Source organism: Gossypium hirsutum, chromosome A04 (genome assembly GCF_007990345.1).
Source record: "Gossypium hirsutum isolate 1008001.06 chromosome A04, Gossypium_hirsutum_v2.1, whole genome shotgun sequence".
Classification (NCBI taxonomy): domain Eukaryota; kingdom Viridiplantae; phylum Streptophyta; class Magnoliopsida; order Malvales; family Malvaceae; genus Gossypium; species Gossypium hirsutum.
Window position 1 is genome coordinate 74,833,000 of NC_053427.1, and position 15,383 is coordinate 74,848,382.

Consider the following 15,383-nt stretch of genomic DNA (forward strand, 5'->3'; position numbering starts at 1 on the left):
ATTTTAGTCATTTTACTTCTTAGATTTCAACTGTTAATCCTGCTAAATTTTTGTTTGTTAAATCCAAGTTAATCACAATGTCATTTTTTTAATTACATGTTTACCATGAGATTATTTTTTCTATTTCAAAATGTCACACTTACAAATTTAATAGTGTTAACAATTGAACCTACAATTTGAAATTTAAAAAGTAAATGGACTAAATTCTTGAAAATAAAAGTATATAGGCTAAATTCAAAATTTTGGAAAAAAGTATAAGGGCTTATGCATATATTAACCTTTAATTATTTGTTCTCCTTTACTGTTTCCTTCTCTTTATTTTCATTTATTTTTTTCCTACTTCTATTGTATTTCCGTTTCCGTTTCTTTCGCTTGAGCTGTTTATTTTCAAACTTACATCTCTATATAAAAGCCTCTTGCTTTGTTGTATGCTGAACCAAGATTATTGTAACTCACAAGATTTGTTAAGAGAAAAAAAAGAAAGAAAGAAAAGAAAAGTCTAGTTTGGTAAGTGAAATGGAGGCAGGGAAAGGAACGGGGTCATCTCCTCCTTCCATAACTACTCAACTCTTTGGCTCTAGGGAACCACCACCATCTTCTAATGAGGTTTTAAGGGCTCTATTATCTCCTCAATCTAAGGTATTTTCTTTTATCATATTCAAAAGTTATATCTTTATGAGGTTTGAATTCTTTTTCATTTCTTAGGACTTCAATTCTTTTGTTAATGGAGTTTCTGGTCACATAAAGCTTCAAAGGTTGAATCCTTTCTTCTTTCAATTGGGTTATTTGATGCTGAATAAAAGATTTTTGTTCTTCTTTTTTTTTTTTTACGAGTGGAAATTTTTTTTTAATCTTCTCTAAACGTTATTGATGCTTAAGGAAACAAAGACTTGACATTGTTTCTTAGTATTGATCTTGTTCTGTTGTGTTTTAACGTATTTTGTATAGTTCTTTGCCAGTGTTGTCTCATATGTAAGTTCTCTTTTCAGCCCAATTTTCTGTTTCTGCTTTTCTTTTTTGTTTTGATCGTTGACGTTTTAGTTTTTGTTAATTACACCATGTTGGTGATGGTTTAGGTGTCAGGAGGAAGGTATTTTCGTCCTGGCATGGTGGCTTTACCACAGGATTCCCTGAATGTGCCCCAGAATGCAAAGCCTACAACCAATGGTTTGTACATCATTTTTAGCCTTTTCAGGATTTTATTAAATTCATTCGTATATTTATGCACAAGAACTTGCTCAAGTTGTTGTCTTGTTAGAGTCTTTATAACTCTGGTATTTGATTTAATACTATTTGGTAACTTAAGAGATAGTGGTAGAAATTAGATTATACTCTTTGCTCGTGTTTTGAATACACTTATTTTATGTCGTTCAATGACTTGATGCACTGCACTAGTTCTTGAATTCTTGTTTTTGTGTTTGAAAACTCTCTAAATAATCAATCCAAACTTGTCAGGTAATCATTCTAAAGGGCATGCGGGTGAAGTTCGAAGTGCAGAAAATGGAAGAGTGGGTTCTATCTATCAGGAGCAAATAGAACCATGTCATCTAAGTTCATCGATCTACCATGGTGGCCAAGACATATACATTCGATCCCACAGTGACCAGGACTCTGGATTGGTGAGTACCTCAAAAGACCTCTGGAGTATTCCTTCTGCATTCAAATTTTGATTTAGGAATCTACTAACATGTTTTTCATAACTTTCTAGAACGATGACAGTGAAGAAGATGAATATGGGTATGCATCAAGAGGAAATTGGTGGCAAGGTATGGTTGTCTAATGGGGTCTTTATATTATGAGAAGCATAGCATTTAACTTTTTTAACTCTTAAGGTTGATATCTTTTTTTTTTTTTATTCTTCTTTTTCTGTAGGATCTGTCTATTATTGAGAGTTCACTTGCCAATCGACGTGCATATCAAGGTTAGATATTCACTGGGTTTGAAATAGTCAATCAACATGCTTATATATGGTCTTCTTGTTGGTACTGCATTAAACCCATTTCTCTATTAATCATCACTTAATAGGTAAGACCTTTAAAACCTGAACCAATTCTTCGACAACCGGTAGTTAAGAGTGTTAACCCTGCTTGGCCGGTAGTTAATAGGTAAGACATTCGGGAGTCCCACTTCATGACTCAGATTTTGCCTCTTAAGGATGCCACGCAGCATAAAAAGTTAAAAACAAACCTTCAATTGTGTGTGGCCCATCATCTCCCACAATTATCTTTCATTCTGTCGTTTCCTATTTACTTATGTGAACAGTTTAAGGTTCCCCAATCAAACGTTGCAGCCCACAGATTAAATCAGTCTTTAACTATCTATCAGTCGGTGGGGGCAAACCGCAAATGCCTTTTAACTAGTCGTTATAGATGATTGTAAGGGTTAGGACAAATATTCTGCAACCACACAACCTTTTGTGTGAAAGTTGATTAGGATTTTGATGTTACATTTATCAATGGTCGTCTTCATGATGGTTGAAACGTTGTTTTAGCTTTGTTAACAATTGTCAAACGAATCATACCTATAGAATCCAGGTTTGTCGATTTTTTATTGGCTTGCTAAACGAAGCTACAAAGAATAATGTAATAACATCATATAAAAAAAACTCTTCTATTGGGACAACTGGTTGAAATACATCCATCAACATTGGTTTCATTTAGGATACAAAACAAATCACAGGGCGACTCCTGTTCATCATTCTCAAACATCCTCCTATTTCTACCAAATTTTATATAATAAAAAAAACTATAATTATAGAAAGAGGTGAAAGATTGTCGTCTCAAGGAAATGGTTCATGGCGTGCAACATCAGGGTTCATTCTCTGGGGCTGGCTCGGGCTTTGGTAGGCTCACAGCCTCGTTTTAGACCCTCAAACGATACCCTCGATTCTCTAGCTATGCTTGAAGTTGAACCTGATTCAGTTACTTCATTTGGACTACTGTGTTCCTTATCTCTTAAATCAATACTAAGATAGTCTGTCAACAAGACCTTTTTCACACCCATCCCATGGTGTGGGATTTTGTTGCTTGAGAATAATGGTGAACTTTCTCCCTTAACGGGGCTAACTAGATGTGCTGGTGAAAAGTTTGGAGTTGTAAATGCAGTTCTATAAGGAGTGCTTGAGAAGGGCACCGAGTAAGGAATCGAAAGACTCTTCCGACCGATTACACCAACTCTGGTCGGCGAAGAGAATTGGTCTGAATGCTTGGTCAAATCATCAACATAAAGCAGATCATCGATACGCGCCACAATGTTAAATGCCAGGCTCTCTAAAACTCGAGAGTAGCTTTCCAAAATGGATTTCCCAATATCCTAAGTAGCACCACAACACTAAATTATTAGCATGGCTATTTAGAAAGCCTTCTTAAGAACAAATATGAAAGTGGAATTTGAGACACAAACCTTGTTGTACTGAATCTTGCTCATATCTAAAGTGGTCTGGGGAAGATCGGGGTACCGCTGCTTCAAGCAAAGCAGGAGGCTTTCGGCTCTATCTGCAAGTATTTCTCTCTTTTCAGCATCAACCATTAGATCCTTAACCATGTCCCATGACGACTTTGAACTAGAGCGGGATGTGTTGTTGACAGGTTTGGGATTGGTCTTTCTGCGCCACAGATATATTGAGGCCTCCACTCGGTTGGCGATCTCTATAGCTTGATGCTCGGAGGACAAATCAAGGCAATCAAGAAGACATTCGGGAGTAAACAGATCAGATGAAACATAGCGATAAATGAGATCTCCTAAGCTTGCTCGGCCATTCTGAAACAAATTCTAGCAGAAGTTAACAACCAGCACTTCCTAGAACACGTACACAGTACATCTAATTACCATCCACTTTCTTTTACCTTTGGAAGAGACTCAAAATATGATTCAGGGACTTCCATATCAGCAAGAGTAATGTTGTTGATAGCCATGGCAGCTTTTAGGATCTGGTTCGCACAGTCACGTCTATGCCGCAATTGCTTCCTTGAATTTTCATCAAGGCCTCCTGTGGGCACTCGAGGCACTGGAAGCCACCATTTTTCCTCTTGACGCTGAAGGGCTTTCCGAAATGGGGTTGATCCAGCAGCCTCCTGAGCTAGAATCCCATGGTCAACATACCAGAACTCTGTATCAACAAAACTATCTAATATCTCCTGCAAAAACAATTCTACGTTAAAAATGAACTCTACAACAGAAACATGTTTCCGTATTGCAATAAAAGTCGATGGATCTTACAAGAAGCATGTTGTCCAATTTTCTTAAAGCTGGGAGATTAACATAAAGATCCGACCGGGGCCTGCACGTCATGACCTGAAATCACAGCAACGGCCATTGAAATTTAAACTATAAATCCACCATTAGATACAAATTGTTCATTAGATTTTAGAACTGCCCTGATGTCACATTTTAAATCAAAGCTTCACCTCAAGCTTGCTTCCATCTGGGAATGTCTGCCACGAAGGTATCAACTCAACAATGTGATCACTAACAGAAAGAAACCATTCCATCTCTCTTCGCCACATTGCTTTCTTCTCAAGCGGTACTGGTTCTAGCCTCCATATTTGCCCAAACAAGGTGGCTGCGTGGTTAAGGCAAAGTGAATGAGAAACAAATGCCACATGGAGAAATCAAACAGATAAAAGAAACTATGTTTAAAGAAAAATAGTCAACATACCACAAAGATTGGTGATGGCATTTGAAATAGCCAAGGCAGTGCAAACACCATTTCCACACCCAGACATATCTTCACCAAGCAACAATTTTGCAAATCTTTCCTTCATCAACTCAATCTCTGCAACCCCATTACGAAATACATCAATAAAATAAATCAAACAAGGAAAATGAGAGACATTTTCTTATAGTAGTCATAATACCTGAAACCGTGGAACCTTGTTTCTCCAATTTCCTATCATCCATGGGGGTTTTCTTTCTATCTTCACTAAAACTACTACAGATGCTGCTGTCTTCTGTTTCCGCAATTTCCTGCCCATGCCAATCCAATGAAGGTGGTGAATATAAATCTTCCTCAGAACTACTGTGACTGTGTTCCTCCTCATGCACTGTTGTTTCTGATGTGAAAAGATCAGAACTTGAACTACTTTCACGACCCTTGTCTTCAAGTAACACAGCAAAGGTCCCCATTTGAACCCCATTTTCACCAAAGCTTTTAATCTTCTCTTCAAACCTTTCTTTCTTCTCAACCAAACCCTCCATGTCAGCTCTCTTTTCTTCAAGAACACCAGGTGAATCAGGAACAGCAGAGTTGTTAACTATTGTACCACTATAATCTAATCTCTCTAAGCAACACACATTTGGCTCTATAGCTCTGTAGCACAAGCTTTTAACAGATTTTGGAACCCAAAAGCTACTAGCTTTTAGCTTTGGTACAGGCAAACAAAGCTTGAACTGGTAATCTTCTTGTTGGGTTGAGCCTATGTGCTCTCGGTGGATGAAAGGTCCATCCATAAGGCTAAAACCATACCTGCATTAAGGCAGAATGGAAGTAAAAAAAAAAAAAAAAAAGACTCAGAAATATAATATGGGTTTTTCCTTTTCTTAATGTATGAGAGAAAAAAGTGTGAAGCTATGTGGTCTTATATTATGAAGTAAAGCTGGTAATAACTATTTGAAGAGAATCCCCAGTTTTCCTTTTTGTTATTTTTCCTAAGTTGTCATGTTCTTAAGCAGACAAGAAAAGGGCTTGACAATGTCTAGGCTTTGTTTGAAAATTAAAAGTAGGGTGGTGATGGGAGGATGTATCCATTCAAATCCATGACGTCTATCCTTTCAATTTATGTTGTTTTTAAGATCCTAATAAGATGCACACAATGCCTTTAGTTTCAAAATTTAGGAGTTCTAGAAGTTGTTTTTGGTGTAAAGGAGAAGTTGTTCTTCAAGCGCTCCACATTGTCTGTGTCATGTTTTCTTATTTGGAATCTTCTTTTCCAAACCCAAATCAAACTTTTTATCATTTCTTCTTTACTTTGAATTGTAAATGAAATTCAACAGGATGATATACATATCAACCATCACCAACTTTTATTCTTTTATTTGAATTCAATGCCAATTTTGCTTTTATAAATCACATTTCAGTTTTACTCATAAATTTATTGCTATTAATTTTTTAAATTACCTACTTTAAACATATTTTAATGGTTTAGTATGTCAGTTTTTATTTACTTTTATTGAAGTCTAATTTTCCTTTAAAAGTTAAAACTAATTTGATCATAACTTTTTCTTTTTATTTTTTTACATAATTTTCGAGAATGAATAAATAATTGACAAGTAGAGTAGATAAAATAAGTAATGAATCGAATTTCAAAGTGGGTATGTTTTATATTTAAGTAAATTATGTTAGATTGGGATTATTTTAAAAATAATGTAAAATTAAACAATTAAATAGTTGTTAATTTTTGAAGGCCCCAATGTGAAAGTGTTTAGATTATAATAAGATTATGGGAAGGGTAAAACATTTTTTTTAATTTAATTTGGAAAACGAGTAATTAAGATGTGAAAGCTATTCTTATAATTGAGAATGAAAAAGAAAAATGAAGATGTGGGTATTGTCATTTATTAATTAAGAATATTTGAGGATTTCTTTAAGTATCAAATAATTATAACTATATAAAATTAACATTTCCACTTCCTTTGATTAATGTGGTTGTTCCTTTTGGAGAGGGTTAAATGCATTAGGATTCCAATTTTTTAAACTTTCTTAGTTTGTTTGTTATGTAGGGCTGGAAACCCCTTTATTTTTATGGTTGGAATATTTTTTGGTTTTAGGAGTGTGTGATGCAGCATCCACATTTAAATGGTAGGTTTTGAAATTTGAATCCCTAAGTACTCCTCTTCTTTTCTTATCCTTTTTCAGCTTTCAAGTTTAAACCAATGTATGTATTTAAGTTGCCCCAACTTAAAACTTTTTTTTAAAATCAAGGGATATTATATTTTTTTTCCTTAAATTTTGCAACTACATTCTACTTTAGCATTTATAATTGTACTTTTTTTTTAAAAAAAAATTTACATGGTACCTCATATCTATTTTGGTTATTAAATATTATATGTAACACTTTAAAATTATACCATATCATCATCGCCTAAAAATTTATATAATTTTTTTAAAAAAAATTTAAGCGATAAATGTGACACATTCTTAAAGTGTCACATTATTAAATTTTTTTAAATATTTTTTTAGTTTAAGAATCAAATCGAATCTAATTATTAAATTTAGATACTAAAATGAATAAAAAATATAAATAATAGAGGAAATTACAAAATTCAAGAGACAAAAATTATGTTAGATTGATTATTGAATAAAAATTTTAGTCGAGTTTCAACATAGGATTGATGCTCGTATAATTGATTGCATGAAAAACAATATAATTCCTTTTACATTAATAAATTGAAAGAATGTAATAATTCACAACCGATAATTATCCAAAATAATGGGTTTTTCTTTTTTAACAAATCACATCCTTGAAATAAATAAAAAAAACTTGGGTTTATGATTGACCTAAAAATAGTTAGGCTAACAAAAGTCCAATCTATGAGCCCATTTTCTCAGTAAAAGCCCCATGTATGATTGGCATCATAAAGGCCATTAAAGAACCTACAAAACAGCTCCAGGTTGTGGATATGGATTATGGAATCTGGTTTCAGCAAAGTTTATGCTTCCTTATCTGTGAAGTTTTTGAATGTAGGAGATCTGTATTGGTTTCTGAATGTTTCCTTTGTGTTTAATGTAGTGCATGCCTCCAGTGTGGAAAGCTGTTTTGGGCACCGGGACAAGGCCTTGGAAGAAGTGAGAAAGTGTCTGAAAACACTTGAGAGTGTATTTAAGGGAAAGAAATTCTTTGGGGGAGACACCACAGGACTACTTAATATTCAACAAGATTCAGGACTAGATTTTTTGACAGCAGATGAGTGCCCTGTGTTGATCAAATGCTGTGAAGAGTTTGTACACTGCAACGTTGTTAAGCGACACCTGCCTCCTACACATAAACTAATCGCCTTTCTAAAGAATTGGCTATCTGGCAATGGATGGACCGATTAATCCTATTTCCTCATGATTTTGTGCGTAGTAACTCAAAGGCAACTTGTGTCTTTGCATCTAATGTTGTGCTATTTCCAGATAATGCACCATCTTTACCTCATGGAATCGTGTTTTTCTTATTGGATTTCTCTCCGGAATTGGTTTACTTGGACTTGGTTAATTTAGTATTACAAAACTGAGCTTTCTCCCATGCTCATTGCTTCGTCTCCTTTCTGACTGTCCATTATATATATGTTAATAATTAACTTAAACATCTTAACCATTTCCGTCTCCCTTAGACCGTCACTGATTAAGTAAAGATGATGAAAGCCAACCTATCTTCTTCCCCAAGAAAACTAGGAACTCCTCCCTCTATTAATAGCTTCAAACCATAGTATTCCCTCCAAGAGTTGAAAAAAAAAATGGGTGAAGAAGTGAAGGTTTTTGGAACATGGGCAAGCCCTTTTAGCCGGAGGGTAGAGCTAGCTTTGTGATTGAAAGGTGTTCCGTACGAATATATAGAAGAGGATATATATATATATAAATAAGAATTCTTTGCTTTTGAAATACAATCCAGTTTATAAGAAAGTTCCTGTTCTTCTCCATAATGGAAAACCAATAGCAGAATCACTGGTTATACTTGAATACATAGAGGAAACATGGAAAAACAATCCAATTTGGCCAGAAGATCCTTATGGGAAAGCTATGGCTCGATTCTGGGCTAAGTTCATTGATGACAAGGTATAAACTTCTTTTTCCGATCCATCTTTTTCAAGTCTATATGACCTAAAAAGCAATTGTTACAAGTAAAAGTTCAAATAAACATGTTTGGTTGGGTTTATTAATTTATTGTTTTTATTTTTTTTAATGTAAACTTATGTTATAATATGATACTTTTATTATATTTTTATTAAAAAATCAATATTTGATATTGTTAGCACATTAATTTGTCATACAAAATCAATGTTTACAGATAACTTAATATAGAAATATGATATAATCCTCAAAAACAATATATCATATCATATTATTTAAAATATGATTTTTTTAAATAATTATATCATAATTTTTTCTGAAATAATCATGTTTAGAGGCGAATCTCCATTGGAGCTAAAGGGGCTTTGGCAGCTCAGATTTAAGCACTGTTTTTTATTCAAAAACGAATTGATGAAAGTGTAGTGTCGGTGTTAAGTTTGTGTGTGTTGGCCTGCGATACGGAAAGCAGAGTGGAGCCCAGAGAGTGAGCGAGAAAAGGCGATGGAAGAAGCTTGCGAATGCCTAAAAGCTCTTGAAAGTGCGCTCAATGGAAACAAATTCTATGGGGGACACACAATTGGACTCGTTGACATTGCTGCCAACTTTATTGGCTTCTGGCTTAGCATCGTTCAGGAAGCTACAGGGCGCGAGTTGCTGTCAGCTCACAAATTCCCCCTCTTGTTCAATTGGAGCCACGACTTCGTAAATTGCGGCATCGTTCAGGAATGCCTGCCTCCCAAAGACAAGGTATTGGCCATCTTCAAAGCTCGTGTTGCAGCACCCTCAAACTAATAATTAATGCCTTCTTCCTATCACCGAGTTTTTTTCTGAATCTTTGTTTATTTTCCAAGTGTTGTAAGGAAAGTAATGTGCCGTGTCCAGTTTCATCCTTTAATAAACAACCCATGTGTCCTTCAAGACTTAAATAAACAAATCAACCAACCAAATGGTTCGTATCTCAGCCGTACAAAATAGTTGATAAATATCTAGATCTTTCTATCATCAACCCCATGTGAAAATGGAAGGAAAACAATAAACAAAGTGACACGGTTTTTGAAAACAACTTCATAACATTGATGGCATACTCTTCCGCATCATGAAAGGCTATGATTTTCGACAAACCAACATTATTATCATTATTATAATCGTCTCCATAACAGTGCATTAACTCACAAAGTACCATACATCTTTAAGATTCAGTAAACAAACGTAAAACTGCGTAAGCTACTTGGTAAAACATGATCAAGCAACATACACTCGTCCATCAAATTATTGTTTGGGAAATCAAACTAGAAAATATCATGTAAACTTCTCAGTGCTTGCTGGAGCTTGATTGTTCCTTGACGATGGTAACAGGGCAAGTAGCATGCGTCACAACATAGTTGCTCACACTCCCCAATATAATTCTGCAAAAAAAAAAAAAAAAAAGTTATTCATCCAAATTCAAAACCCACCCAAATCAAAACAAAAGGAAATTGACTCTCTTTTCCATGACATTGTACTTTTAGTACCTTCGAACAGTTCCAAGCCCACGGCTTCCCATAACCAAAGAATCAAGCTTTAGATCTTCAATGGCATCAAGAATTTTTTCTCTGGCATCTCCTCCCCAGTAGATTTTTGAAACAACGTTTATCTGTAATAAGACGAACATCAGTTCCAAATAAGCCTATAGACCTTTTACAGGGTTAAAAAAAAAATAACAAAGGATTACCTCTTTTTGTCTAGAAGCAGTGTCGAGCATGTCAAGAACTTCAATATCAGTTTCAACATCATACTTCTTCATAATCTCCGGAACTCTAAACTCTGTCAAAGGTATAAGAGCTGCGACAATGGAGAAAGAAACAAACCCAAGATTAGATCCGATAAGCAAACGGAGGAAAAATGGGATCTTTCAAGCTTTTGGTGTGAAGAAAAACTTACGAGAACCGGATTTGGCCCAGAGAGCATTGCGAGACTCATCGAGAGAGTTATTGTTGATGTGGATAATGTAAAGGGTGTCCCCTTTGTAGCCAAGTTGTTTATAGCCCATTTAAGAGCGTTCTTGCTGCTAGCGGAGAAATCCATAGCCACACCTATGCTTCTAGCTCCTGGCATTTTCGCTTGTTTGCAAAGTGGAATCAACAAGTTTCGTGTCCCAACCTTCAAGATAAAAGCTAAAAGTAAAACAACTTGTCTAATGCTAAAGCTAAAGGACGGTTTCAAGAATAAGCATACGGCAAGCCCATGGGTTTATATATGTGTGTGGCAGCAAAGAACAAATTTCAATCAATCTAAAACGTACACGCGTTCAAGAAACCGTGTGATTGATTGAGTGACGTCCATCCGATGGTCGCGTGAAGATTGATATTTATTCCTTTCTTTGGAATTTGGATAATAAAGGTTGAATATTTGCACGCCAAATCCACCCCTAAGATTGATGGGACATCATTCATTAATTAAAATCAACCACAAGTCCCTGTAAGTTTCGAAAATTAAAAATTTTGTCTCTAAGTTTCTATTTCATTATACTTATTTAGTTCTTATATTTTTTAAATTTTAAAATTTTAGTCTAATTGTTAGTCTTTTTACAATTTTTTTTTAATTCAACCTAATTATAAAGTCATTTTTCAATTAATTGGTTAGTAATTGAGTATTGTTTTTATTTTAAAAATGTCACAACAACAAATTTAACAATATTAACAATTTAAAAAATATAAAGATACTATTTTTAAATTTTTAAAAATATAAGGATTTATGGCATATTTTAACAAAAAGAAAAGAAAGAAAGAAAGAGAGTGGGACATGTGATTTAAGAAAAAAATGAATAGAAATATTCTCTTCTCTTTATGTGTCCTCTGGCTTTTTCTCTAGTTGTATTAATTGTCAACTTTGTTGAGTAATACAAATAATGTGATTAAAGAAATTGCAAGGCGCGGTTGGAATCTTTTTGTTCAAAGTAATCCGGTTGGATAAGGGCAAGCCGACGACAAAGGGGATGGTAGAATTGTTGGGTTTTTTACCAAATTAGGACAAAAAAATAAAAAAAATTCCAAAATAATACAAATGAAAAATTATGTACCAAAATGGTACATTTGGGGTGGTGCCGCCCATGGCAGAGGCATGACCACCCCATGTCCAATCAAAAATTACTGTTACTGTCTGTTAAATTGCGGCTCAGGACTGAAATGTAATAATATAATGTATTCAAGGACCTGTTATGCAATTGTTCCATTTGAAATGACAGCTGAAAAAAAGGGTAAGGGTGCCGCCTGTCAGTGTGGCGGCACCAAACTTAAAATATGGCTAATTGCTTTGTTAGCCCTCATTATTTATTATTTTCTTTTTATTGTCCTTTAACTCATTATATTATTTTTAAATAAGCCCCTAACCTATTTTTGTAGTTAAATAACCCCTTAAATTATGGTTTTTACTCATAAAAGCCCTTCAATTTAATATTAAAGTAAATATTCTTAACTACTCTTTCAAAAATTTTGATTACTTTTTTATATTTTATATTGATGTTAAAGTGTATATAATTTTTATTGCATCAATAAAAAATTAAGATAAAAGCTTGAAATTTAAAATATATTTACTTTAATATTAAAATGAAGGGCTTTTATGAGTGAAAACCATAATTTAAGGGGTTATTTAATTACAAAAATAAGTTAAGGGCTTCTTTAAAAATAATATAATGAGTTGAAAGGGAATAAAAAGAAAATAATAAATAATGAGGGCTAACAAAGCAATTAGCCATATTTTAAGTTTGGTGCCGCCACACTGACAAGCGGCACCCTTACCCTTTTTTTTTCAGCTATCATTTCAAATGGAATAATTTCACAACAGGTCCCTAAATGCATTATATTATTACATTTTAGTCCTGAGCCGCAATTTAACAGACAGTAACAGTAATTTTTTATTGGACATGGGGTGGTCATGCCTCTGCCATAGGCGGCACCACCCCAAATGTACCATTTTGGTACATAATTTTTCATTTGTATTATTTTGGAATTTTTTTATTTTTTTTGTCCTAGTTTGGTAAAAAACCCTAGAATTGTTGTTGTAAGGTTGATATTTGTTTAAAAGAATATTGTGGTACAAATGTACAAAATTTGGCCCCTTTCCCATTATTGCAAACAAGCAGCGCTGGATAATTTAGATGATTAAGTTTTGGAAGGGTAGGAAGCTGCTTGGAACCTTCCCTTGCCAAAGCTAGCTGTCATTGTCAATGCCCTATGTCTATTATATGAACATATGTATTACATACCTTAGAAAATGATGCAAAATCTTTTTTTTTTTCTCTTAATAGTGATATTTAACGATGAGGATGATTTAAATCAAGAATTGGTTGAAGAAGATAAGGTAAAAGAAAGGGATAGAAAATTGTCAAATTACAAGTAAGACAACGAGATGTAAGTTGGTTTTAAGGGTTTTTTATAGGAATAATATAAAATAAAATAAAATATGAAAATGGGTTGTTGTTAAAATTAAGTACCAAAATAGTACATTTAGATAGGTAGAGGGTGGTGCATAGGTGGCACCACTTTTATTTTTTAACACTTTACAGTAAAAAAAAATATTATTTTAGTAGTGGAGGGTGTCAGATAGGCGGCACCAGTTGTGCCTATTTGATAAGCGGCATTGGTGGTGCTTATCTGATAGACGACACACCCAGTATATTTTTCTCTCCCCACTCTACCATTCGACTCGTATCAGTTTTGAAAAAATTTTAGTAGAACAAGAGAGGGAGAAGAGAAGAAAGAAAGAAAATAGAATAAAGAAAAGAAAATGTGATTTTTTTTTGTTATTTTCAAATATAATAGATTATGATAAGAGCAAAATATTTTGTTAGTATTATATAGCTTGTTTAGTGTTATTTTTATGTTTTGTTTTAAAGTTATTTTGTTTATTGTGATTTTTTAGTAAGTTTTGTGTTTAGATTGTTGAGAATGTTATCTTGTAAAAATTTTTAATATATTTGATATTGTTAGAGATAGACTATTATCATTCATTAAATTTTTTATGTAAGTACTTTTATGCTGTTTGAAATTGTTTTGAGATTTTTTTGTTAAGTTTTTAACAGATTAAGTATTAAAGATGGATAATCTATTTTTCGTATGCGTTTATTTCAATGGAATCATTTTAACAACAACCGTTGGATGTATATTTTAATGTCGGCAACAAATAGCAATGAGATTTAATAGAAATGTCTCGTTGGATGATATGAAGGAAAGGATTAATGCAAAAATTGTTAGACGTCGTGGGAGAAGGATCTCGAAACTTTTCTACAAGTTTCCAGTTTCAACAGATCCTATCAAATTCATTGAAATAGAACTTGTAGACGATGAAGACGCGGAGACAATGATCGCTCTTTACTGTAGTAATCGGAGTGACAAAAATGCACCGATTCACTTTTTTGCTGAGTTAGCCGATATAGAGCAAAATGAAGATTTCACTACATATGGTGAAGAATATGGAGCTCAAGAACCGTGCATGGTGGCTCCAATATCGTACGTTGATAGTGAATCGACTATACATAGGATTGATATCGATCTTAATGTTACACTCGATATTGATGCGATTGGTGATGATGGATACGACAATAGTGATCCTTGAGATTAAGATGTCGATAGTGATAGTGATCCCGTTGTGGACGAGGTCCTCGATGATATTAACGACAAAGACATGAATGACAATAGAAACATTAACGCGTCTTTAGTCGGGAACCAGATTCGACGTATTGTGATACACAATAATTCTAGGCCACACATGTCGCTCATAAACCCCGACGCGGTGCACGTAGCCGAGTTCCCGGAGTTGCAATGCAACATCCTCCAGAGTGACAGTGCACTCCCCACACGGCAAATGGAAAGTGTGGCTCTTCAGGTGTCAATGCTCGACCAATGCAAATATTAAATCGTACTGCAAATCAAACATCTGGATCAATGCTGTTGACCCGAATCTAGCTAACTCCAAGTACGGCATCAATCGTGCATTCGAAGAATATCCTAAACCATTCACCCGACCCCTTAATGCGCAGTACGGGCTCTAACAGTGATAAATTACATAAAATAGTTATAATAACATAATTTATTTCTGTAAATTACGTAGATCTTTTTTTAAGGAAACCCGTAATTAATAAATAACAATATATTGCCATATTATTAACTGTGTTTGATATGTGACCATCGTTTTTAATCAATAGAGCCATTGCGGTACCTGCAATTTTAAAACAAATTTTGGTTATTAATTTCAAAGTTTGATGGATTTTAAATATTTTTCAAAATACCTAAATTTTTATTTTGCTTTTAATTACAAAAAAAAATACCAAACAGTTTTTTTCCACATCATATTTTTTGCTATACTACATTAACAAACTAAATATAGATTATAAATTCCAACTCAAACTCCAACTCAATGGTCTCATTCAGAAATTTCATCCCAATGGTTTAATCTTTTACCTACATAAAAAAATATTAAAATACTAAAAATAATATGCCAATAAAAAATATAGAAAAATTATAAAAATGATACATAATAAATATGAATATTTTTATTATTATTTTAAAATGATAATAAGTAAATTTTTATATTAAAATACTAAAAATAACATGTCAATAACAAAAACATAACATAA

At 33.7% G+C, this 15,383-nt stretch overlaps 2 protein-coding genes and 2 pseudogenes across 4 annotated transcripts; 2 read left to right on the forward strand and 2 right to left on the reverse strand.

The window, feature by feature from the left end:
- The first annotated feature begins 300 nt into the window (after positions 1 to 300).
- Positions 301 to 4,223, forward strand: LOC121228163 (uncharacterized). 3 transcript variants are annotated; one of them, XR_005925678.1, is made up of 6 exons: positions 353 to 639; positions 1,077 to 1,167; positions 1,456 to 1,619; positions 1,709 to 1,766; positions 1,873 to 3,500; positions 3,588 to 4,223. XR_005925678.1 is itself a non-coding variant. In XM_041111378.1 (6 exons), exons 1-5 carry the CDS (start codon positions 517 to 519, stop codon positions 1,887 to 1,889), a joined length of 453 nt encoding a protein of 150 aa, XP_040967312.1. In that variant the 5' UTR covers positions 353 to 516; the 3' UTR covers positions 1,890 to 1,921; positions 3,588 to 4,223. The 3 variants fall into 3 exon arrangements, 2 of the variants coding, with proteins under 2 accessions (XP_040967311.1, XP_040967312.1); XM_041111378.1 differs by having other exon boundaries at positions 1,873 to 1,921; XM_041111377.1 differs by having other exon boundaries at positions 301 to 639; positions 1,873 to 4,223.
- Positions 2,525 to 6,073, reverse strand: LOC121228162 (rop guanine nucleotide exchange factor 7). The gene is made up of 7 exons (XM_041111376.1): positions 4,857 to 6,073; positions 4,658 to 4,774; positions 4,407 to 4,561; positions 4,219 to 4,293; positions 3,846 to 4,136; positions 3,403 to 3,759; positions 2,525 to 3,312 (listed from the first exon to the last, which is right to left on the reverse strand). The coding sequence occupies exons 1-7, from the start codon at positions 5,446 to 5,448 to the stop codon at positions 2,815 to 2,817; spliced, it is 2,085 nt and encodes a 694-aa protein (XP_040967310.1). The 5' UTR covers positions 5,449 to 6,073; the 3' UTR covers positions 2,525 to 2,814.
- Positions 6,074 to 6,714: 641 nt separating this feature from the next.
- LOC107948841 (glutathione S-transferase U8-like) lies at positions 6,715 to 9,731 on the forward strand (annotated as a pseudogene).
- Positions 9,732 to 9,880: 149 nt separating this feature from the next.
- Positions 9,881 to 10,971, reverse strand: LOC107948838 (universal stress protein PHOS32-like; annotated as a pseudogene).
- Positions 10,972 to 15,383: the final 4,412 nt, after the last annotated feature.